At 40.2% G+C, this 26,115-nt stretch overlaps 1 protein-coding gene across 5 annotated transcripts in view; it reads left to right on the top strand.

Annotated features, from left to right (window-relative positions):
* The window catches only part of piezo1 (piezo-type mechanosensitive ion channel component 1), a 207,760-nt gene that overhangs the window by 55,391 nt on the left and 126,254 nt on the right, over positions 1 to 26,115 (top strand). For all 5 annotated transcript variants that reach the window (XM_039783693.1, XM_039783692.1, XM_039783694.1 and 2 more), the window contains exons 2-4: positions 7,381 to 7,476; positions 22,283 to 22,448; positions 22,783 to 22,924. In XM_039783693.1, the coding sequence (XP_039639627.1) occupies positions 7,381 to 7,476; positions 22,283 to 22,448; positions 22,783 to 22,924 (404 nt within the window). The remainder of the gene's footprint in view (positions 1 to 7,380; positions 7,477 to 22,282; positions 22,449 to 22,782; positions 22,925 to 26,115) is intronic.

Raw genomic sequence — 26,115 nt, 5'->3', positions numbered from 1 at the left:
GGAAAAAGAGACAATGTCTCTGTCCGTGTGTGCGTGCGTCCTTGAGAACTGTAACTCGTATAACTTAAGTTGTCAGTTAATTGTAGTATTGACCCTTCAATGAAATCGGCATATGTCAAACTGACCTGCCGCTCGCCGGTCATGGCAGAGCACGTGAAGCACGGCTTGGGTAGCCGTCATGTTGAATGTAAACAAAAAGCTGCTCGCCGTCGCTACGCTATCGTCGTTGCGTTGGAAATGGGTTTAAATGGGCTCTTCGCCAGACTGACTTGCAGAGCAAATCTAAAATTTGCCGGAAGTTCGTCAGGGTTTACCCATGCTAAGCTAACGGCAGGATCGAGACAAGAACTCCGGCAAGACCAGAGGAGGAAGACTGCATTTTTGTGCAGAATGAATGGAGTACTGACCGCAGGGTCGTTGCCCAGCACTGCTCACCTGACCTGGAAGCCCTGTTGGTAATATACAGGCCATTTTATTTACCACGAAAACTGCAGCACGAAATCCTGGAGGGGATACATATTGTAGCAGGGGACTTTAACAAGGTGACCTTAAAGTCTGTACTCCCCAGCTTTTTCCAGCATGTAGAGTGTGCTAGTAGAGGGAAGAACACACTAGACCATGTATACTCTAACATCAAGACAGCATAGAGAACTGCTCCTCTTCCTCACCTGGGCCAGTCAGATCACATCCAACTACTCCTGATCCAGATCACACTCAACTACTCCTGATCCCAGCATACACCAGATCACATCCAACTACTCCTGATCCAAGCATGCATCAGATCACATCCAACTACTCCTGGTCCCAGCATACATCAGTCAAATCACATCCAACTACTCCTGATCTACAGAACAGAGCCTTTTGTTATTTTTATGACTTCATCGTGCTTGTATGCTGCACAATTTACATTACAGCAGAGGTGTACAACTGAATGTTTACTCAGAATTCAATGGTACTACACTAGTTCAATTAGTATTAGTATAGTATTAGTATTTTATGTCTTTGAATTGTTTTTACTTAAATACTTACATTTTAAAGAAAATAAATAAGATAATGAGCTCAATGTTGAATGAAAACAGTTCTTATATATATTGCACACAACCATGTCCTTATTGGAAGCAGTCCTGGAGCTGGGATAGGGCAGTGTCAGCTCAGGTTTTGATAATCCTACTTGGCTGTATATTCCTTCTGACCGGGATGTATGCTGGGACCAGGAGTAGTTGGATGTGATCTGACTGATGTATGCTGGGACCAGGAGTAGTTGGATGTGATCTGACTGATGCATGCTGGGATCAGGAGTAGTTGGATGTGATCTGACTGATGCATGCTGGGATCAGGAGTAGTTGGATGTGATCTATTGCATGCTGGGCTCAGGAGTAGTTGGATGTGATCTGATGCATGCCGGGATCAGGAGTAGTTGGATGTGATCTATTGCATGCTGGGATCAGGAGTAGTTGTATGTGATCTGATGTATGCTGGGACCAGGAGTAGTTCTATTGCATGCTAGGATCAGGAGTAGTTGGATGTGATCTGATGTATGCTGGGATCAGGAGTAGTTGGATGTGATCTATTGCATGCTGGGCTCAGGAGTAGTTGGATGTGATCTGATGCATGCTGGAATCTGGAGTAGTTGGATGTGATCTGATGTATGCTGGGACCAGGAGTAGTTATATTGCATGCTGGGATCAGGAGTAGTTGGATGTGATCTGATGTATGCTGGGATCAGGAGTAGTTGGATGTGATCTATTGCATGCTGTGCTCAGGAGTAGTTGGATGTGATCTGATGCATGCTGGAATCTGGAGTAGTTGGATTTGATCTGATGTATGTTGGGATCAGGAGTAGTTGGATGGGATCTATTGCATGCTGGGATCAGGAGTAGTTGGATGTGATCTGATGTATGCTGGGACCAGGAGTAGTTGGATGTGATCTATTGCATGCTGGGATCAGGAGTAGTTGATGTGATCTGATGCATGCTGGGATCAGGAGTAGTTGGATGTGATCTATTGCATGCTGGGATCAGGAGTAGTTGATGTGATCTTATGCATGCTGGGATCAGGAGTAGTTGATGTGATCTGAATGATGTATGCTGGGACCAGGAGTAGTTGGATGTGATCTGATTGATGTATGCTGGGATCAGGAGTAGTTGGATATGATCTGACTGGCCCAGGTAAGGGAGAGGAGCAGTTATGTATGCTGTCTTGATGTTAGAGTATACATGGTCTAGTGTGTTCTTCCCTCTACAATCTACATGCTGGAAAAAGCTGGGGAGTACAGACTTTAAGGTCACCTTGTTAAAGTCCCCTGCTACAATATGTATCCCCTCCAGGTGATCGCGCTGCAGTTTGTTCACTATGGTTAGCGGTGAGCCAAATTTGTGCTAACGTTTTGCATCGGGGGCTGTGTAGACGGCGGTGTGCTGTTTTCGGTGTAAATAAAATGGCCTGTATATTACCAACAGGGCTTCCAGGTCAGGTGAGCAGTGCTGGCAACGCGACCCTGCGGTCAGTACTCCATTCATTCTGCACAAAAATGCAGTCTTCCTCCTCTGGTCTTGCCGGAGTTCTTGTCTCGATCCTGCCGGTAGCTAGCTCAAGCGTGCTAGATGCCAACAACAATCCGGAGGCGGGGGCGGCGGGTCTGGCTAGGTCCTCCGGAACGTTATGGCAACGCCTGGAAGGCTCCTGTAACGGCTGTGTTGTATCGTAGTCCTATTGATTAGGTCAGTGTGGCTGTACTTGTATAAAAATACACCGACAGGAACAAATGTCTTTGTTGACATTAGTGAATGTGTAGCGTTCCAATGCGTGTTTTGAAGTGTTATTTTCTAAGTAATTTAAATACTTCGATAATGTCAATTTGCACATCGTTAACACAACGCGACAATATTATCGTGAGCCGATATATATCGCCCACCCTACTATAGGTATAATGTCCCTCTGTCTATTCCCCATCAATTCACAAGCACAAGAGAAAGTATTTTGTACTTACATTTAATACCCCTGGAACTCACTGGAAGTTGATTGAAGATGGCAAAGTTGGTAGTGTTGTTATAACCAGTCAACTGAACCCTACGATCTTTTCACAAAACGACAAAAACCTTGTCAAACTGTCAAAATCCATCATTACGTGCATGAGCTACTTTCTGACATTCTAACTTAAAGTGGCTGAATATTAAAATACATGATAGAAGCATTTTGTTAAACCACTTACAAGTGTTATGTTGACAACACTATTGAAACAATTACTTTTTATTACAACTGTACATGAATAAAGAGGCCATTTGGCCCTGGACTAATAGGGTATTCTATTTGTCCATTCTATTGTAGTAAATTCTATTTTGAAGACTTGTGCCGGCTGCATAAGTCTAATTTAAGGCCTCTCACATATAAATAGTATGGGTATATTGTACATTTTCTGAATCATCAGAGTGCCTTGAGTATTGAAGTTGTTGAGTTTTGTGTCCCTGGTGTTCCGTCATGCCCCAGGGATAAAAAGAAAGCACACGGTTTAGGCGGGAAATTGGGAGAAAATGTGTGTTATTTCTGGTTTAAAGAAGTCATGTGACCTCTGTGATTGACAGACAGATTCAGTCCTGGGCTTAAATGAAAGCCTAAAAGCCCTCCCTTTCCAACGATACCAAGCACTATATTATAGAATATTGACAATATCCCTACCATGAGCCTAAACCAGATATACACCAGATTTCAAAAACGGAATTTATCTTAGGGGGTTAGTAACTTCATGAGCTGAAAAAAAGTGATTCGCTACCACCACTGCACTGCTATCGTGATTTTTCTAGCACTACGGGTGTATACCTTGCCAAAAATCACTATGAGCCTTTGTCCCCCCGATGATACCGATCAACCCCCCTGGCTCATGGACTAAGTTTTGTTAGATTTTAAGTTGAACTTGAAGCTGTGAATTAAGGGCCAAACTAAGGGGCCATCCACACGGAGACGCTTTTTGGTGCAAACGCACATGTTTTGCATCGTTTGGGCCGACCGTCCAAATGAATCCTGTAAACTCACTGCCTGAAAACGCACTTTTTTGAAACCTGGTCCCGGCTCCCTTTTGACTTCGTTTGGACCAGCTCACTTCATCTAAATACTTTGTCTCTGCTCCCTGACACTTTCCTCTGCCCTGCCGGTCCTGGATTCTACACAACAAGATATATTGCTAACGTTATGTAGCTAACGTTAAACATCGCTAAAGTAGCTGATCGCTCCAGCAGGAACGTTAACATTAGCTGCTATGGTTAGCTGTTTATAAAGTGGAAGTAGACAACTTATCAACTAGCTAACTAATCTGTCTGCTTATCAACTCCTTGAACGGATTATAGTAACCTTTACCACGGCTTATTGTAGAAATGCTATCTACCAAGAAAAACATGTAGATTATCAAAAAGAAATTGGATCATTGATGTTTGTTTGACTGCCGATGTTAGCTAGCAGAGCTAACATTAGCGCGCTAATGTTAGCTCTGCAAGCTAACACGCTGAAATCATGTTCGATGGCAGACAGAATTGCAAAATAAAAAGCAATCTAACAGCACATGAGCAGTGGTAAAAGTTATAGTACATGAATAATGGTCATGTTATGATGGGAAGTGATATGACTATGCTCTTCTTCTCCGTTTTTGGAGAATTTCTGTAGTAGAAGCAGCGCCACCTATAGGCCTAGAATATGAAGTAGCGCGTTGAGTCTTTTACAAATGGATCGGTTTGGAGGCACATTCTTTTGACACGGTTCCAGGGAAGACGGGTAAAAAAAAGATTGTTTTGGTACGTGTGGACGTGGCCTAAATCTGTGTGGTAAACATCTCACCTCCATGTGCAAACTGTGATCTCATCAGGCTGAGTTTAATCCACATGTTCACCCTAAGTGATCTATCAATTATCACTGCATGAGTTTAACAGGAGAAAATAGGCCTGCACATTTTCTTTATTTCCAGGTCTTAATATTGACTGATTGTCTTTTCTCCTTCAAGCCAGCAACACCTCATAAAATCCTTCTTGTTGTACCATATGTGCAGGGAAAAGACAGCTGTAGAATGTTCTATTCTTGGAGGAGAACTGTGCATCAGACAGACAGTAAGCCCCCTCTGTGGGCTCTCCCTGAGTGAAATGATGACAGTAGTTGCCTTTAATAAAGTCATATATTGCTGCACTGCCAAGCATTGGTCAGACCAACAGAACTTGAAATTCTAGTGCAACACACCCTACAGTGCCTGTGTAGATACAGGTGCAAAAAGAACATCAATGGTTATGTCAGGTATTAGATGAGTTTGATCGAAAGAGAAATTTGAGTGAGATGTTAAGAAAGGAGACAGAGACACAAAGGTGTCTGCCACCAGTCTCTCTGACTATTCTTTACACACCCTGAATAACCCTTAAGGCTCTTATATACTAGATGCAGCCCAGCTGGCGCGTGCAAATGTGACGTCATGGGATCGCTGTGACTATTTCTAACCACGCTGGTGGTCGCGACACTAGTTGCAGTCTTCTCCTGAACAGCGGTGGCGCTAATGAGCAAAGGCTACCGACGTTGCTCTTTCTACGGACTAGAAGAAGAAGAAAAAGGTAAACAGCGGCAGAACTGGCAGCAGAATTGCCATCAATGCTTCGATTTGATGCGATGACATACTTCATTGGATCCAGCCTTTCATTCACCATAAAAGAACTCATCTTAATCCAGTAAGTTTACAAGACAGACTTGCAGTCACTCTGAGAGTCCTGGCATCCGGTTGTCAGCGAACTCGTTCAGGCCTCCTGTTTCTGCTTTGTCGCGCGCGGCTGAAAAAAAAAGAGCCGTGCGCGTCCTCTGCTGGCAGGATATTACGTCATTTTGACGTATTCCTATGGGTTGTCAAGCGACTTCAACATGCCTGCAAAGCATTCCGGGAAGGCGGCACTGCATTGGGAAAAATTCGTTGAACGCAACGCGGCTATCCAGTAGACGAAAATCTTTCAAACTGACCTTTATCGATCTGAAATGAAGACAGATTCAGCAACTGTATGTCCTATTTCTCGTAAACATCACCCATGACCCCCATGGTCCACCATGAGCCCCAGCGAGTACAGACTCTAGAGTCATAGTGAGAGAAACAAGTGTCTCCCATGTGTTTTCTGACCAAGGTGGGAAATCTGTAGCAGGAAAAGTTAACCCTCTCCTTGATTTCATGGAGAAGGAGAACCAGGAAATGAGCCAGGGGAAATGCAACGCTACCAAGCCACGGCGAAGCGACATGTGTTGCCGCGACGTGTAGTTACATTTTTCGAGAGGTGCGCGTCAGGCTACGGCGTAGGGTCCGGCGTAGACGCAGAGGGGTCTGTGGGGACGCCGTCGATTTTATGCACGACACATTATTCACCAAGTCCTTATTCCAAAACAACAAAGTCTTTTATTAGTGTAAAAGACAGACCTTACTCCACAGCACTGTGGGCTACACCACACATACATTCTGGGATAGGAGAAAAAACTCTCTGGGTTGTTTGCATTTCTTTAAACCAATCACAAATGTCTTGGGTGGTGCTAAGCTCCCGAACTTTTTCGGTGGAACATTTGCACCCCGCAAAAGACAGCACCACATAAAATAATTAAATGAAGTTAACCTTTGAAACAATACAGTAACGTGAGCCATTTAAATTAGCTGGATACATGGTTATACCTCATTTGCTCTTACCAGTGAATCACCATGTGTACTTTGTCCACAGCAATCCCACCAATCGGTCCCAGAACACCTCAGAGAGTAAATGTAAACATATTCTTTGTAAATCTTTACAATCATTCCCCAAAAGAACCAAGCAGCCTTGTTGCACGATCCAAATTTTCTTAAAACCTTTTTCAGCTTGAAACTTGTAGTTGTTTTCTGTAGCAAAGGGGTTTTAAGAACGACAAATTTGGTATTGAATGACAAGGCATTTTTTGATACACGATACTACGTAGGCAAATGGCGGGTTCCTAAAAAGTATCAAAGTTTGGTAACAGCCCTTATTTTGACACATTTTAATTGATATTCTACTGTTTCGTTTGTCATTGGTTTGATTTTTTTGTGTTAATGTGCAATGTGAAACAATTTTGCTTTTAGAAATATTTCATACAAGTAATTATGTAGTGTCCTGTGTCTTTGCACAGACTAAATATGTGCATCATATACAGACCATGATGTATCATTTTTAGCAATTTAATTAATGACAAACATTTGTTTTCAGACTCAATCATGTTGTATGGTGTGATCATGTATGCTTTATGCCACATGTCTCTCTCAAGACCAAGGGTTATGGGTATGTAGGGCAGGGCCCTAAACCAGTAAACCACTAAAACATGCTAGAATCTCTAAATGAATGCTGTTGTTTGACTCTGCGGTTTCTGTTTTTGCAGCTTGTCTTTTTCGCTACAACATCTTGTCACTGGTTCACTTCCTCTACCTGCTGCTACTGCCATGGTTCCTGTGTCCGAACAAGCACACACTCAGAGGTAAGACCATCTGTGTTGTACTGTATGTACATTATTTTTCAGACTACGGGTTTGTCAAATTTAATGCAATTTCAATCACTGTAACGTCAGTTTGTTGGTGCTCTGAGTGTTTATTCTTGGCCATAATTTGCTTGTGTATGTTTGGATATAAGTCTATATCAGTTTAGGGCTGTAGGGAGACAGAGAGCTACTGCCTGACAGATATACAGAACTAAAGGTTCAGTAACCAATTACAGATAAAAGGTAAGAGATACCCAAAAACAAACTAAGTTTTGTTTGGGGTCACTTAAATATGTTATGTACCAGGTTTGGTGAAGATTAGATCAAATAGTGCCAAAATAAGCAAAAAAGTTTTTTACCAAAATAAAATAAAAAATGGCCGAACATTATATAGGCAAGGCAAGGCAATTTTATTTGTATAGCACAATTCAGCAGCAATGCGATTCAAAGTGCTTTACACAAGACATAAAGACACAGTTAAAAATATCATACAAATTGGTAACAGATGAAGAAACAGTTATAAAAAATTAATGAATAAAAAATTAAATTTAAAATTTTAAAATTTAAATACAAAAATGAATTAAGAAAAAGCAGTGTTAAAAAGAAAGGTCAGCCTTGATTTAAAAGAGCTGAGATTAGGTGCCGACCTACAGTTTAGCGGTAGTTTGTTCCAGATGTAGGGACCTTTTTTGTTCCAACTCTGGGTATGGCAAGCAGACCCGTCCCTGATGATCTCAAGGATCTCAACGGCTCATAGTGTAGTAGCAGATTCGAAAGGTAAATTGGTCCTAAACCGTTTAGTGACTTATAAACTAACATGAGTATTTTGAAATCTATTCTTTGATGCACAGGAAGCCAGTGTAAGGACTTCAGAACTGGAGTGATGTGATCTATTTTTTTGGTGTTGGTAAGGACTCGTGCAGCAGCGTTCTGAATCAGCTGCAGCTGTTTAATAGACTTTTTATGAATACCTGTAAAACTACCGTTGCAGTAGTCAAGTCTACTGAAAATAAAAGCATGGATACGTTTTTCCAAATCCTGTTGGCACATAAGTCCTTTTACCCTTGCTATATTTTTAAGATGATAATAGGCAGATTTTGTTACTGACCTAATGTGGCTGTTAAAATTCAGGTCAGAGTCCATAATTATGCGAAGATTTCTTGTTTTGTCTGTTGTTTTTAACATTGTTGATTGAAGATGAGCATTGACTTTTAATCGTTCATTTTCCAAAAATGATCACCTCCGTTTTATCTTCATTTAATTTTAAGAAATTCTTGCACATCCATTCGTTGATTTGTTCAATGCACCTGGCCAGGTGTTGTATTGGACTGTAGTGTCCAGGTGACAAGGTTATATAAATCTGTGTGTCGTCCGCATAGCTGTGATAGTTTATGTTGTTGTTTTCCATGATTTTAGCTAGGGGCAGCATGTATATATTAAACAGTAGAGGCCCCAGGATGGAGCCTTGGGGAACTCCACATGTCAAACTTGTACGCTCAGATGCATAGTTACCTATTGACAAATAGTAATTTCTATTCTTTAAATATGATTCAAACCACTGTAGTACTGTTCCAGAAAGGCCTACCCAGTTTTCCAGTCTGTTTAGTAATATGTCGGGGTCAACGGTGTCAAATGCAGCGCTGAGATCTAGTAAAACTAAGACTGTAGTTCTGCCACTATCTGTGCTTAAGTGGATATCATTAAAGATTTTCAGAAGAGCTGTCTCAGTGCTATGATGTGGCCGAAAACCCGACTGTAAGGGATCCAAAATATTCTTTTGGGACAATAAAAGGTTTATTTGTTGAAAAACCGCTTTTTCAATAATTTTACTTAAAAATGGGAGGTTTGATATAGGCCTGTAGTTGTCCATTAGTGATGTATCTAGGTTATTCTTTTTTAAGAGTGGCTTGATTACTGCAGTTTTTAACGCCTGTGGGAAGATACCTGTTTGAAGAGACATGTTTACAATCTGTAAAAGATCTGAGACCAAACAATTCGAAACATTTTTGAAAAAGCCAGTTGGTAAAATATCAAGGCAACAGGAAGAGGTTTTCAGATTTTGTATAATCTCCGCCAGTTGACCTTGGTGAATCGTTTGAAATTGTGTCATATGAGGACTTGTTTTGCTTAAACACTGAGACAGCACATATCCTGTACTTGATATGGATGCACTGACTGTAAGTCTAATTTTCTGAATTTTTTCACTAAAGAAGATGGCAAAGTTATTGCAAGCTTCAGTGGACAAAAGGTCAGATGCTACTGGTACTGGAGGGTTTGATAACCTATCGACAGTAGCAAATAGAGCACGTGAATTTTTAGAGTTTTTTGCAATAATTTCAGAGAAGAACGTCCGCCTTGCATTTCTCAGTACCACATTAAAAATACAAAGTCTGTCTTTATAGATTTCATAATGGACCTGTAGGTTTGTTTTTCGCCACCTGCGTTCAGCTTTTCGACACTCTCTTTTTTCTAATCTTACAGGTGTGACATTTCTCCATGGAGATTTTTTCTTGCTAGAGATGGTTTTGACCTTAACGGGAGCAATGGTGTCAATAATAGTTGATATTCTACAGTTGAAATTATCTACAAGTTCGGTTGCTGAGGCTCCAGAGGGGGCGGTTGTGGACGAGAAAAGCTGAATGAATTTTTCACTGGTGCTTTCAGTGATGTATCGTTTTCTGATTACCTCTGTATGAACATTTTTTTTCACAGTTATAGAGCTATTAAAAAATATAGGTGCAAAGGGGCGTGGCCTAGATCAGTCGAATTGGCATAATTCAAGGAACACACTGTGCAAATATTGTTTTGCTATGTCTCATGGTTTATACGTTATTAAAACATGTAATAACTAACCACATGATGGCACTATTTGTACCATGTTTTACAGTAATATGTTAAAGGAATATTTCACCGCTGGAAAGCTGAATATATCTTTAAATTGGGTCACTTATGTAGTAGAAATGTGAAAAGAAAATTGAAATTGGTGCCTTCTAGGCTAAGAAAAGCCAGAAAATGTGTTTTTGGCTTATATGGATGAAAGACACCAAATCCCAGAATGCACCTGCTTCGCTGCTTTATGAGTCCACTCCCAAGCCACGCCTACCGCTTGACAGACCGACGGAGGCATTCAACTCAACTCAAGCGTGTTTTATTGTCATTTCAACCATATACACGAAAAAACGTTTCATCGTGACTGAAGTGGTGTTACACATTTAATATATATAAAAACAACATTATATAAAAACGACATACGAAAAAAGCTATATTTAGTGCACACGCATTATATGCTCCGTGAAGTTCAGCTAACGCATACTAGCATTAGCACTTGGTGGGCTGTAAACACCGAGAATAACACAGCCGTGAATTAGCATGGAATGTAGAATGGTCGGCATTTAACAGTCACAAACTCCACCAGCAGTTAGCAGTTAAATGGATACAAATCACCACATTTCTGCACCACTCCGTGTTAACACAGCCCACCTCTTTTACCCAGCGACATAGCATCTCTAGCTCGGAGGGCTAGCAGGCCTGGTAGCTGGACAGTCCGGTACACTATTCAGGCATGTTTCCACAACAACAAAAACACAGCAGTCTCTGAACTCGCGTTAGGAGTTTCGTTGAAGTTTGATGTAGTCCAGTTTGTTGTCTAATGAGCGGACACTTGCAAGCAGGATCCGTAAAGTTCAGCTAACGCATACTAGCATTGGTGTAGCTAAACACCGAGTATAAACACAGCCGTGAATTAGCGTGGAATGTCGAATGGTCGGCATTAAACAGTCACAAGCTCCGCCAGCAGTTAGCAGTAGCTAGTTGGATTTAATTTCTGCACCAGTCCGTGTTAATACAGCCCACCTCCACGGGCCGGCGAGAGCAGCCTGGTAGCTGGATAGTCCCGGTGCTGGTACACTGTTGTTCAGCCCAACTCGCGTGGGGAGTTTCGTTGAAGTTGGATATAGTCCAGTTTGTTGTTTAATGAGCGGACACTTGCAAGCAGGACTGATGGGACAGGTGGCCGGCTAGCGTTAGCTTTCCACCTAGCCGATGAGGATGTCCCCTAGCCGGCTAGCGGCAGCAAGCGACACCGCTGGTCTCCGTGCAGGCGAAGCTCAGAGTGTGCCGAGTATTCCGTCTGTAATAACGTTTCCTGCATATTCTTCGATCTGTACCAATGTATCCCGGTGGTACACACGTGTGGTAGTTTGAATGCACATAATTGTTGTAAATGTTTGCTGCTGAAAACAGAGAGCCTGTTTAGCGAAGCTTCAAGATGGCTGACAGTCGTTTTCATTCGGAATACCTCGGCCAGACTCGGCAGTCCAACCCCCTGTGGGCGGGTTTAAAACATGCGGAAGTAGCTCCTACTATTGGCTGTAGTCCTTTGCCTCTGGCCAAAAAATCTTCCAATGACGGAAAAATCGTCATTTTACGTCATCGGAAGATTTTTTCCAGACCCCCAATGCAGAGATCTCTCGTGTTAGGGGGACATGAGGGAAGGAAGCACGGTCATTCAGAAATACTACCGGGTTTCTACTGATACAAAGCTGAATGCTAAATCGGTGAAGTATCCCTTTTAAGCATTTCCACATTGTCTTGTAGTTTTTGAGATTTCAGCTTTTAAAATACAATTTTAATGAAAAAAGATATAAAGTCACTGAAACATGTTAAAATAAAGAGAGAAATTTCCATCAAAGAATGACAAAAATCTTCATGACTCACTGTAATTATCTAGGTAGTCTCGCTTTGCCAGACATATCTCCACAGTTCTGGGGAGGTGCGTCTGGCTAGTCCACACAACATTCCTGGATAGGAGAAGAAAAGGTCAGGGGTCGGTTGCATTTCTTTAAACCAATCACAGTTGTCTTGGGCGGCGCTAAACTTCGGACGAAAAAGAAAAGAAAATGCCACATACAATATTAAATGAAGTTAACTGTTCACACAATACAGTAACGTGAGCTTTTTTAATTAGCTGGATACATGGTTAAACATAATTTGCTCTTATCAGTGTATCACCGTGTGTATTTCGTCCACAGCAAATCCTTGCCAATCGGTGCCAAAACATCCTAATTAGATAATGCCATAAACATATTCTTTCTAAATCTTTACAATCATTTCCTGAACAAACCAAGCAGGCCTGCCTTGTTGCACGATCCAAATTTTCTTTAAAACTTGCCATTTTCAGCCTGTAACGTTGCTCAGAGGTTCCGGTTATTGTTGCTTGATGCAACCAGAGTTTAAAGTTAACTCAAAAAAAAGAGCGGAAAGTGAGGGACAATAGAGACTACTATCTAGGTAACATGGGACCTGCAAAATAAAGGGTAACACTATGGTATCTACACTCACCTAAAGGATTATTAGGAACACCTGTTAAATTTTGCATTATGCATTTATCTAATCAACCAGTCACACGGCAGATGCTTCAATGCATTTAGGGGGGTGGTCCAGGTCTAGACAATCTCCTGAACTCCATGGCATAGTTGTTGGTGCCAGACGGGCTGTTCTGAGTTCAATCTGCTCAGTTACTGGGATTTTCACACACAACTATTTCTAGGGTTTACAAAGAATGGTCTGAAAAAGTAAAAACATCCAGTATGCGGAGAATGGGCCGAGTGATTCAAGCCGATAGAAGATCAACTTTGACTCAAATGACCACTTGTTTCAACCGCGGTATGCAGTAAAGCATTTGTGAAGCCACAACACAACAACCTTGAGACGGATGGGCTACACCAGCAGAAGACCCCACCGGGTACAACTCATCTCCACTAAAAATAGGAAAATGAGGCCAGATTTTGCACGAGCGCACCAAAATTGGACAGTTGAAGACTGGAAAAATGTTGCCTGGTCAGATGAGTCAGAATTTGGCGTAAACAGAATGAGAACATGGATCTGCCATGTCTTGTTATCGCTGGGCAGGTTGGTGGTGGTGGTGGTGGTGTAATGATGTGGGGGATCCCTTTCGCCTTCAGAACTGCCTTAATTGTTTGTGTCATTGATTCAACAAGGTGCTGGAAGTATTCTTTAGAAATGTTGGCCCATATTGATAGGATAGGGTCAAACACGGTATTAGTATGGTGTTCCTAATAATCCTTTAGGTGAGTGTACATAAGAGTGACATGACACCGTCATGAACACATGACACAGTCATGACACATGAACCCTAACCCTTTATGACCTTTGTATTGTTTTGTATTCATTTTAATTGTTAAAATATGTCTATATATGTCTTTTAGTATGATTTTTAGATTATATTATTCCTTCCTCTTTTCCGGGGTTTAATTTTTACCTTCAGAGGGGGTTCAACATTTTAAATGATTATTTTTCCCACTGTTTTAAATAATATTTCAAACATGCCTTGGTTTACCTTTTGTAAAAAAAAAAAAATGTCCTGCCTTATTTATATTTGAATAATTTTATTGTACTTTTATCTTCCTTGCTAAATATTTATTATGATTATACAACTGGAATTACTTACCTGAGATTTTAACATGATAAAACACATGCCATTTGTTTTATGCGTTTTACTAACATTGTGATTTTATTCAATGATGTATTTTTAACTTTGCATGTTTATGGCACTTTTTACTTATGAAGCACTTTCTTTTAAAAGCACTTACTTTTACTAATATTAAATGGTTTATGTTTATATATTCTTTTAAAACTGAAGGGTAAGTAATTCTGACAGTATTTTAGATCTTTTAAATGTGTTTAATTTAATTACATCACTAGTATTTATTTTGAAGTTGATTAATATAGATTCTTTTTAAATATTGGGACAGAATTTATTTTAGTATTATGATACCGGGCTACTTATTTAAATAATTCTATATATATATTTTATTTATTTTATAAATGTCTACGGGAGAGATGCCAGGGCTTGTGTGGAGGTAACCTTTTATTTAAAGTTTTAATTTCCCGCTGTCTGTCCTGTCCAGTGGTCCTTTTAACTGACTTTAAATTTCTGGTACTCTTTTAAACTGTTTTTACTTAACCGAACATGTTTTTTTTAAAGAGCTTCTTTAAGTGTTTTTATTTACACAATATATATCCCCTTGTGCCAGTGGCCCCCGTAACGCCTATCCCAGGCGTTACGTTTTAACCCAAAAAACAAAAACTACGGTGAGTAAATCTTAAAAGTGGCGATTCCGTCCTAAATATGCTTTTAAATGAAAGTTTGACTCGGGCACATTCACAAAAAGACCCTAGGTTGCATTTTGGTGAGAGTTACGCTTTAAGTAACATTTTCAATGCAGGGCTTTTACTTGTTATGGAGTATTTTTACAGTGTGGTATTGCTACTTTTACTGTGAAACATTTAAATACTTTCTCCACCCCTGGTATCATAAATGATACAAACCCATTGAGAGCACATTCTTCTTGTGAAGATTATACATGTGTGGGTTTGAGTAGCTCCCCTGATATTTCCCCTGATGTTGAAATGAAAATTGCTCTTTCGCCAACTGACATGATCGTTAGTCCCAGTTGCTAGTGGGGCAAAAGAAATAGATTTCTTTTTCAGTCCTCCCTTCTGTCTCTCTTCCTGACAGTCTTTCTGATTTGGTAGTCAAAATGCATAAAGAGGCTTTTATTTTGGTGGGAGAATGGTTAAAGAGAGAGGGGGGGGGAACATAGATCAACGGGGAGTTCCCCTAAAGGAAAACCGAGGGCCTGCCAAAACCTTGACACACACACACACACACACACACACACACACACACTCAGAGGAGAATTAAGAGACAGTTTAAGTCAGAGCTGGAGATTACTCAACAACTGGCATGTGTTCAAATATCCAATTACACTCTTATACATCGTGCATAAGACTCTGGGATTTGTATGGTCCTAAGAGGAGAATTCTCTATAACAGTGATGCTTTGGCACTATGACAAAACCAAGGATTGTATCTTTAAAACCATCGGGAGAATAAAGGATTCATATTTAAATGGTGAGTCTTGTTAAGTGTCTGTTTTTCATTGTCTGAAGAGATGAGGTGTACAATATTATCTTTGAATCCTTGAATCCTTGACTATTTTTTAAATGAAAATCTTTACATGTATGATGTCACTGTTAATTGATCGCGGCCTGCAACCAATCAGAATCAAGTATTCACGTTAGAAGTCTATGAGAGTGTCATGGACAAACAATTCCCTCCATGCTGCCTAATACCTCCATACTGTAATCCAGTTTGTTCTGTGTGCTGTTACCTGGACGTGCAACACTCACTGTGATAAAGACAGTTTGAGACAGTGTTGAAATGAGATGGTTATTTGGCCAGGTTGGGGTATGAACAAAGATGAAAGCTGTTTGTGTTGCATGTCTGAATGATATTCAAGGCCACAGTGCAGAGGGTGTCAGCAGGACTTTTCTGTGTCTGCTGGATGGAGTTTGGCATTTGTTTGTCACTTCATCCATTTGTCACTTTATCCATTACAGTAACATTTCATAATGTTAATGGAATATGAAGATCCTATTTCTGTTTGTTTTGGAAACTTTCTTACAACTGGGTAAAACAGGTAAAAAACAACAGACAAATAAAAAAATAAAAAAGATATCCGATTGTGAAAGAAAGCAGCACTACCGCAGCTGTCTGCTTGCACATTCTCGTCAAATTACAAACCAAGAGGTTCCCGCTCTGGAGAGAGAGAGGTCTACAGTCTATAAATTAAGTTTTAAAGGTCCAATATGTAATATATTTACTGTAATAAATCCAAAAATGACCCCAATGCGTCATCGGATATTAAGGAAACATGCTAAGTTGAAAGACTATCTTTTATGACAACAGTGCTAATGCTGGTATTTTCTCCTTTTGAAATTTCCATTCCGTGATGGAATTTCTGTTTGTGTTTTGGCCTGTGTGCTGTTATCAACTGCCCAGTTTGACAGCCAGGCCGGGTTGCCAGATATACTTGTAAAAATGTAAACCCAGTGCACCACAGCTGTAACATTAGTAGGCTACAGCCATGAAAGCAGCAAACAAACAAACAGGATCAGCGGAGATAGATTCTTCCCGACCTAAAAAAACGAGCATGATTCTAACAATTGCATGACTAGAGACAAACCCCTGGTAAATATTGGAGATGTATTTGAAATATGGAGACAGCTTAGAGCCCAAAAGGATGGAGAGTTGGCATTTCCTCCTGAACAAGTAGCTAAGCATTAGCTTCAGGCTAATTTATCACAGCTACAAGGGACGGGCATTTTATGTCATTTCAACATCTGTGTACTCACAATGAATCCTCATTAAACACTAGCTATCAGTATTACATATTGCACCTTTAAGGTATAGGACATTATTTTATTTTATGTATAGGTCTAATGTGTAGGTATGTAGATCTTTTAAAATACATGTTTATTTTCAAATAAATATACGTATACAAGTAGATGTGTCTCTCATGTATGGGTTTGCCATCAAAATGTGCACAAATAGTTATTTGAATATATTCCATCCTATGTGTTTTTTTAGAAGGAATATTTGTCATTTTGGTCGGTTTTGACAGCCCTGCTCATCAGTGAGGGATTTAGTTTGAATGCTTTTCATCTTTTATGACATTGTTTTCCAACGTTCTGCTGTCCTCCATCAGTACTGCAATCACTGCGAAGAGGAAAAGGGGCTGTGGAACCTTGTTATGGCGCCAGCTGTGATTCTATCTGTAGCAGTCCTGTCATTTTTTATCAGAATCAACACATTCCAACTTTCCCATTTGAGTGCCAAAAGGCCAGTATTTTAATAGATAGATGAAGCCTGCAATGATCCAGATTCCATGTTTGAAAGGTGACATTATTTACTTTGTGCTCTGGCTAATTTCATACCTACATTGACCGCCGCGTAGAATTGTTAGTTGGTTTCTTAAAGTAAAAATAAATTTGACTATCTGAAATGGTCTTTTAACTGCTTTCATACTGTCTAAATGTATAAGTATATCAGCATTTAGTTCTTGAGGTTGCATGAGTGAACAATGCAAATAATGCACTTTTTAAGTATAGTGAGCTTTCTCACTATATGTTGGTGCATGAGTTAGCACCCTGGCCTCACAGCAAGGTGGCTCTGGATTCTAACCTGGTGAGCAGCTGGGCTCTTTGTGTGTGGTGGTAACATGTTCTCTCCACCTCTCTTTCCACCTGGTGCACCCACAGTCTAGTTCATTATGTGTGGCCCTGAATTAGACTAGTGACTTTCCGATCTCATGGTTAACTACAACTATCACAAGCATTTGGACCGGAAGGACACACAGAAAGGACAAAACTTACTCCCACAGGCACACACTCAGTACAGTATAAACATAATTTACTTTAACAGCGATTGTGATTGGTTTAAAGAGATGCAACAAACCCAGAGCGTTTTTCCCTTTCCCAGAAAAGCGATGTAGCCAGACCATACTCCACCACTGACACAGTGCTGTGGAGATCAGTCTAACAATGCAAGACTAGTATGACTGGGATTGATAATTGAACCGAAAATTATTTTCAGCCTGAAATTAGGAGGTCTCAATTGCCAATTTTACTTCTTCAAGTGTGAGTCTCAGTTGTGATTTTGATAATGATTGTTCCATTAAGGAAATGGCTTGAGGAAAAGAATGTTTTGAGCTGTGTTTGGTTTGAAATAGTCTATATCCACAATGTTTCCACTTCCTGGATTGCTCTCGTTCTGCCGGAAATTTTGCTGGATGTCACTCTTTTCGGATGTCCGTTTTCCGATGTCCGTTACCTTCCGCTTGCTTTGTGTTATAATTTTAAACTCGGTGGATTTATGAGGACTATGGTTAACTAGGGTGACCAGACGTCCCGAAAAATTATTTTTATAATTATATAATTTTATATATAAATTAGAGCAAAGTCTCAAGAGCAGACTCTCGAGTAGTTGTAGTCTGATAGAACATTAGACGCGAATTTTGATAACATGCATTGCTATTTTTCATTCATTCATGTTGAAATGGAGGCTCAGGCTGGTGTCCCGGGACCCGATGAACACGTAGCTAAAAAGCAAAAACGTCTCTGCAGGAACCCGGAGGACTGGGTAGGGAAATACCCCTGGATTACTGCAGTTTTACGTGATGCAAAAAAAGCGTTTTGCAATGTATGTAGGAAAGAGTTTGGCATTTCACATGGGGGGAGGGGAGGGGAGTCAGATGTCAGGCTGCATGCTAGCAGCAAACTACATATAATTATAACTGCACAACTGTACAGAACACTTTGGTTTGTTTTATGTGTTTCCTAATGACACTTGAGTTCATGATTTTAATGATTTTTTATTTGTATTTTCGGGTTTACATGACAGACAGTTGAATTCCTGAATAAAAATAATAAAATTTTTTGTTTTTTTTTTTTTTTTTTTTTTTCCCCCCCCCTTTTTTTTTTTTGTTCCCCTTTTTTTTTTTTTTCTTTTTTGGGGGGTAAATCCAGACAGCTAGCTAGACTATCTGTCCAATCTGAGTTTTCTGTTGCACGACTAAAACAACCTTTGAACGTACACATGTTACATCAAAACAAGTTCCTTCCTGAGGCTATTTTGCAGCGACACCTTGGCTCCGCTTTGCGTTTAGCACCGCCCAAGACGATTGTGATTGGTTTAAAGAAATGACAATAAACCAGAACACGTTTTTCTCCCATCCCGGATCGGACTAGCTATACCCTCCTACGTAGGGCTGTTGAGAAAGGTCTGACAATGCGAGACTAGGTTTAAAAAGTGTCTCAGCAAGTGCCTGGGTAGCTCACGTGGTAGAGCGCACGCCTATATACAGAGGCTCAGTCAGCGGCAGCGGGTTTGGTTCCGACCTACAACCCTTTGGTGCATGTCATTCACCCTCTCTCTCCCTTTTCTTAACCATCCTGTCAAAAATAAAGGCCTTAAATTGCAAAAAGGTCTCAACTTTTGACAGTTAGCTTTACTGGTTGCCAGTTGCTTGTTGCAGCGCAGATTCATCAGGCTCTGCCCGCTTCACTAAATTAGGATTTGGCTCCACACACCTTCAAGACAAGGACAGGCAGGGACAGGTGCCAATACCAAAGAAAGAGACATGATACAACAACAAAAGGCTAAAGGCCTATATGTTCATTATAGGTTTAAACAAACAAAGGACTTTCACCCAGGAGACCGCTGTTCATGTCCCTTTTGTAAGTAAAATTCAACATTGAGTTATTTTAACTTCATGAAACAAACCTAACTACGCCACATGCTTAATTATGTCATATATGGAAGTTGTTGCTTATGTATGGACTACGTAACAATTTTACCCGAACCATAATCTTTTCCGGAACCTAACCAAATAATTATAATTATTACTATGACCGTTTCACAATGTTAACCATGTGTTTAAACTGCGACTGTTACATTTAGGTATGAGGACGTGTTGATGTTCTAATTTCTAAATGCTAATTTGGGAAACTCTCCTGTGGGTAGGGACAAGTAACCTATGTGGTCGTCTGTGTTGGAAGACTTGTTGATTTAGTGATTTTTAGAGTTCCTCTTGTTTTCTTTTAGTGGAAACTACACACAAAAACACACACACACACACACACACACACACACACACACACACACACACACACACACACACACACACACACAAAACACACACACACACACACACACACACACACACACACACACACACACACACACACACACACACACACACACACACACACACACACACAGGATGATTTCCATCCACAGAGGGTTGGGCTAGAAATACAAACAGTAGAAGGGGAAACTGCTGCAAGTGCACCACTGGACAATGTTTATTCTTAGTATGATTTGACTCCTTCACCTGCATTCACTGCTATTCAGTGCTTAAGTAATTACTCAAATAATCAATTAGTCAATTGACAGAGAAAATAATAAGCAACATTATTGATTATCAATTAATCGCGTAAGTAATTTTCCAAGCAAAACTGACATACATGAACTTGTCTTAGCTTTTAAATTGTGAGGATTTATTGTGTAATAGTAAACTGAAAAAAGCATCTCCACATCCACCACTGCACATCATGTACGTGGTGGAAGTTAGAAACATTACTGTAAGAGAAAAGGAACAAGCTTGACATGACGTTTAGCATTCATAGTTGACTTATTAATGTGTGATTCCTTAAATTAACAAATCCAGAGGAATGGAGCTGATGGCTGTAACTAGTGACTCAGCAGCAGTGAAGCCAAGCTCAGGACTGACATCTGCCATCTATCCATTACTCTTCGCACAAACATACCCCAATAACTACCCGCCAGTCTGCCGTGAAGTCTGCTGTGAATTAGCATTTCCACCATTTCCCTTTGACCAACACATTGGTTCATGGTACAGTAATGTAACATTTTCTGTGGATACCCATCCCTAGATGATGGGGATTTGGTTCTGATTAAGACTGGGCAATAATTACTACAGTACTTCCAGAAATCAACTTTGATGGAATCATATCATTATGATATAATCATATCATGCAGTGGTCCTCTGGACTGGATACGTATTTTGTTTGCTACATATATTGACATATAAATATATAGCAACCATAACAAACAAATTTAACACTTTGGGCACTACTGTATTTCAGTGCACAGTGGTAGGTATATACTTTGAATACACACACAATACTCTTTTGTAGTAAAAATTCATTGTTGGATTAAGTCAGCACATGCAATTTTTTGACGAAAAAGGAAAATGTAGAATACCACCAGGCTTATGCTTTAAGTAGGTGTTTATGTTTCACTTTTGGTAAAGCTACGCTAGCAGTTTCCAGATGCTTCCAGTCTTTGTGCTAAAATAATGCTTACATGACACATACCATATTCTCATCTGACTCTGGATAAGATGGTTAAAGGCATGAGTAAAAGGCATGAGTAAGTTTTTCCACAAAAAAAAACAATGTATAGACTCATACAATAGTTATCCCTCTAAACCATCACTTACGACCCACTAGAAATGTGTGGTGGTGTCTGTACCTGCATGTATTTCCTTATTTTGCCTTGTCCGGGACATTTTTGGGCATCAGGCTCTATAAAACCATAGTGACTAGGTGCCAGATTGTAAGCATGCATGCAAGAGGAAGCAACCAAAAGGCAGGATACAGTGCAGAAAAAATGCAAATAAAGCGAGGCGAAACACCAAGCAGAGAAAGCCCTGTCAAAATGAGAGTGAATCTGGGTCTGGCTTTCACCCTCTGGCGAGCAGAGGGAGGGGCCAATTGTGAATGATGTTGTTCCAATGTACAAACCGGAACTGACAAATCCTTATGCTTTTCAAGGAAAACTTTGTTTTTATTCAACCTGGAACCTATTTTCCTATGTTCTTAGAGGGAACAACAATCTATAATTTTGGTCCAGTATTAAACAAGACAAACAAGCTACAATGTAACATTAATCGGCAATTGCACACCTTCAATTTACATCCACACAAAGTGCTTGTTTTGCAACTGACATATTCAGATTATTAGTTACAGTGTTTATTATGGAAAGGATCCCTACAGCAGTCAACTTTTTTGTTTAAGAGTAATATTATTTTTGTTTAACATGAAACCGCACCAAAATTGCCATTGCCAAACCCACCAGACTCCATTTAAATAAACAGTAATTTTATCATTGTAAAATACACTTTTTCACCAATGTATGTGGTATGTACTGGTCTATCCGTGACAGTATGGTAAAATAGGGTCCAGTTTGAACCCCCACCCCACCCACCCCCCGAAATAACCCTTTAACCAGTGGATTAAATAACATGCCAGGATGCTTTAATTTTGTGTATTGTACTCTGTATATGTGAAATGGAATTATTTCCTATGTTGTATTTGAACTCTGTTTCCCTATGTCTTCTTGTCTTTTTGTCTTCCAGGTCACACAGGTCGGTTTATCAGAGCGGTGTTCTGTACCAGTCTACTATTTGTACTGTCTCACATCTGCTTCCAGACAGTACTATACACATATCCTCCTCTCAACAACGCCATAGGTGATAACTGTTCACAATGGGACACCATAAGCAGACATATAGGACTGTCCAGGTATGTTACTAGTGTAGCACCAGTTATCCATGCCACTGTCATTAATGTTTGGAGTACTAATTGGGGGAAGGGTTGTCGAAAATATGAGTATACCATATCCAGACAATAGTCTGCTATAGTGAAAATGTTATACGCCAACATATTTAAAGTAATATAAGACAAGAACAGATTCATTTTTATTTGCCCCCATTGGTGGAGGACGTGCAGAATATTTGGGGAAATATCAGAATGTAAGATTGTCAGTTACATCTACATGCAGTACATGTTTGTAGATGGAAAAATGTTTGACCTCCCTTGATATTTCCACATATGCATGTGTGTGTGTGTCTCGTAGGCTTCCCTTGGATGATCCCTGGAGTGCATTACGCCTTCTGTGTCCTGACCTGGGTGTGTGTGTGGTTGCCCTGATAACAATGGTCCTCTGCAACAGATTGGTCAGAAACAGAAAAATGGTGGCTGCTGCCAACATTACATCTGTGAGTAATTTGAGTGTTTGCAAGAGTGAGAGATACAGCTGAAGGGGTCACTGTGTTGTTGGGATCTAAATCTAAAATGTTGAAATCTAAATTGACATGGTGTTTAATTAACTATGTGGTGCTGTTTTATGAAGCAAGTTAACTGTAAGATCATGCAAATTATCAGTAAGCCTCATTCACTTAAAGGTAGGGTAATGGTAATGTTGAAAAGCTAGTAAGATTTGTTAGTTGCATCTGGTGGTAGTGATGGCGCAGTGGATATGAAACATACCTTTGGTGTGGGAGATCTTGCTTCTCTATCAACACAGACGTGTTCAATGTAGCCAGCCTGTCAGACTGGCGATCAGATTGCATATCGGTGATCTCGAGTAACCACGGTTAGACGCTTTGAAAATATTATGGCCAAAGCCTAAACCATGTGTGGCAACTTTTACGTTTTATCCTCCATTCTCCAGTAGACGTGCAGTAACTCCAGCAGCAACAATGCGTATTACTGTAAGCTCAGGCTCGTTCACGGGCAGTGTTGCCACAGTTACTTTGAAAAAGTAACTTAGTTACTTTTCGGATTACTTGATTTTAAAAGTAATTTAGTTACTTTACAGATTACTTGATTTTAAAAGTAACAAAGTTAGATTACAAGTTACTTTATTAGTTACATTCAGCAACTGCCGACAACACCCCTACAGCCTCAACATAAAAATGACAACCGGTTTACTGTGAGGCAGCTCGGCGTTGCCAGTAGTGGGGATCTTGTTTATTATGGCATGAAAGAGAGCCAGTCAACCGTGTTTAAGGACAGCATTTCCTCTACAACATACTCCAACTTCTTCAACTCTCCTCCACTTACTGGTTTTGCATCAAAGTCCAGCTTTTGTTGTTTGGGTGGTGGGGGACCTCCTGCTCTCTGCTTCGCACCACCTGGTGGGACTTGCTCTGTAAGTTTGACTGCAGTGCTGCAAATCCAAATGTTTCTTCAAATTTGACGTAGTGTTTTTGTAGCTAGATAGCACTTTGTCGCCACCAGTGCAGAGTGTACAACGAACCTTAATATTGCTGTCTTTACCTGACACAAACTCAAAATAGTGACTGTATTTCCAGCTAGAAAACACGCATCTCTCTCCTCCCTCCATTGTTGTTTACGTTTGTGTCGCTGCGTGGTACACGTGAACTGTCCACATGCTGAAAACGTGACTTGTCACATACGTGACTTCAAAAATGTATATTTTTACTAAGGAAAATGACAAATATAGTAACGCACAGTGACTTGGATAAGTAACTTTAATCTGATTACTGGTTTGGAAATAGTAACGTGTTAGATTACTCGTTACTGAAAGAAGTGGTCAGATTACAGTAACACGTTACTAATTAACGCATTACTGGCATCACTGTTCAAGGGAGGGGTAGAATACGCACCGGGGAAAGGAGGCATTTCATTGGTTCTTTCCAAGCGGACCGCATATGGCGTTATATATGTGTCTCATTCCTGAGTGAGTAATTTTATGTTTTGAGCACAGAGAACTATATTTTGCAAGCATATTACATTGCATTTTGAAAAGAAATTAACACTCGCAAAACAATTAATTAATAATTTAGTTTGAGTAAATAAAAACCTATTTCGTGCACAATAAATGTATTTGCATGTCTTTCTCTGCTCGCAGGTAGATGCTGCTGCGCTCCGGTCATGTCTCCCTCGCTTTCAACCTCTTCACTCTACGCGCTCAACTCTAGACACACTCGCTAAAATTTTCACAGCGTTCCAAGTGTGCCACAAAACCAACCAATCGGAGAATTAAAGGTCAATTCTGATTGGCTGTTCGTCTCCAATTAGATTGCAAGTAGCAGGAAACAAAAATCTAGGAGGAACAGGCTTTTTCAGTCAACACCTGTTGGTACCATAGACAGTATATAATTGACCAACAGACCCCGTTGCTCTGGACGGAGACATGACAGTATATAATGGACCAACAGACCCCGTTGCTCTGGACGGAGACCAGTGAAGGCTATTAGAAGCACTTTTCCAGTGATCGCTAGCTTTACTGCACAGCCTCCAACTGAGAGAGACAACGTAAATGTGACGTGCAACGTGTCTGAAAGTTGTAAGTGTTCTGGTAGCTGTGCCAAGAGAAATCGCAATCATTCCCAATCTTGCAGAGTAAGGGAGACATGACCGGAGCGCAACAGCGTCTACCTGCGAGCAGAGTAAGACATGCAAATACATTTATTGTGCACGGAATAGGTTTTTGTTTACTCAAACTAAATTATTTTTTGCGAGTCTTAATTTCTGTTCAAAATGCAATATAATGTGCTTGCAAAATATAGTTCTCTGTGCTCAAAACATACAATTACTCACTCAGGAATGAGGCACATATATAACCGCAAGGTAGTGATTGATGGGTATTTTAAAAGGATTACTACAGAAGATGGATCTTTCTCTCTCCTTTTTAAGAACCCATAAGTTATTTATTGCTGTCCCAGTGTAAACCATAAAAAAGTGTATATTGGAAATAGTTACCAATCCTGCATACAGACAGGTTAAGTCAGGTTAAATAAAGCAGGTTACTTTGCACTTACAGTTCCTGGTTTAGGTGCTAGTAACTAAACAAGCCTAAACTAAACGAGTCCTGGTCAGTCATAAATTATATTCACACTTCTTTATTGTGCTGCCTTACGACAAGCTCATGTTGATTAGTAATTTATAGAACTGGCAACTGGCTCTTATATTCAAGGACGGTACATCAGATTATCTGATGGTAGGCTTATGTCTGTCATTTATGGATTTTTTATGCATGGCTCAGCAGTAGGCAGCTGTGTTATAACGTTTTTGCTTTTTCTGGCATAATTTCTTCTTGACCATGCCTTAGTTTTTAATAAACAGACTAAACTTGCTGCACTAGTTTTTGGTGCCCTTTGGATTACTTGTACAGAATTTTTTACTTGTTTTGAACAATGTGTTTTTAATCCCTCAAAAAGGTGCGCTGCCTTTGTTCTGTCTTTATAAACATGGCTGACACCCTTCTCTTCGCTGTACTGAATGTTATTAAACTCTGTGTGTGTCCACATAGCGTTAATGCAGATCTGGATTGAATTAGGCTCAGTGACTTTACAGTGATTTCCCCTGTGTAAAACTGTATGAGCTCAGTTCAAAAGGCCACACTAGTGCCTAGTTGTTACACTGACTTGCCTCATTTTCT

This window comes from Perca fluviatilis, chromosome 19 (assembly GCF_010015445.1).
Source record: "Perca fluviatilis chromosome 19, GENO_Pfluv_1.0, whole genome shotgun sequence".
Classification (NCBI taxonomy): domain Eukaryota; kingdom Metazoa; phylum Chordata; class Actinopteri; order Perciformes; family Percidae; genus Perca; species Perca fluviatilis.
The sequence above is the reverse complement of the archived record's forward strand: the minus strand, read 5'-3'. Positions and strand labels throughout refer to the sequence as shown.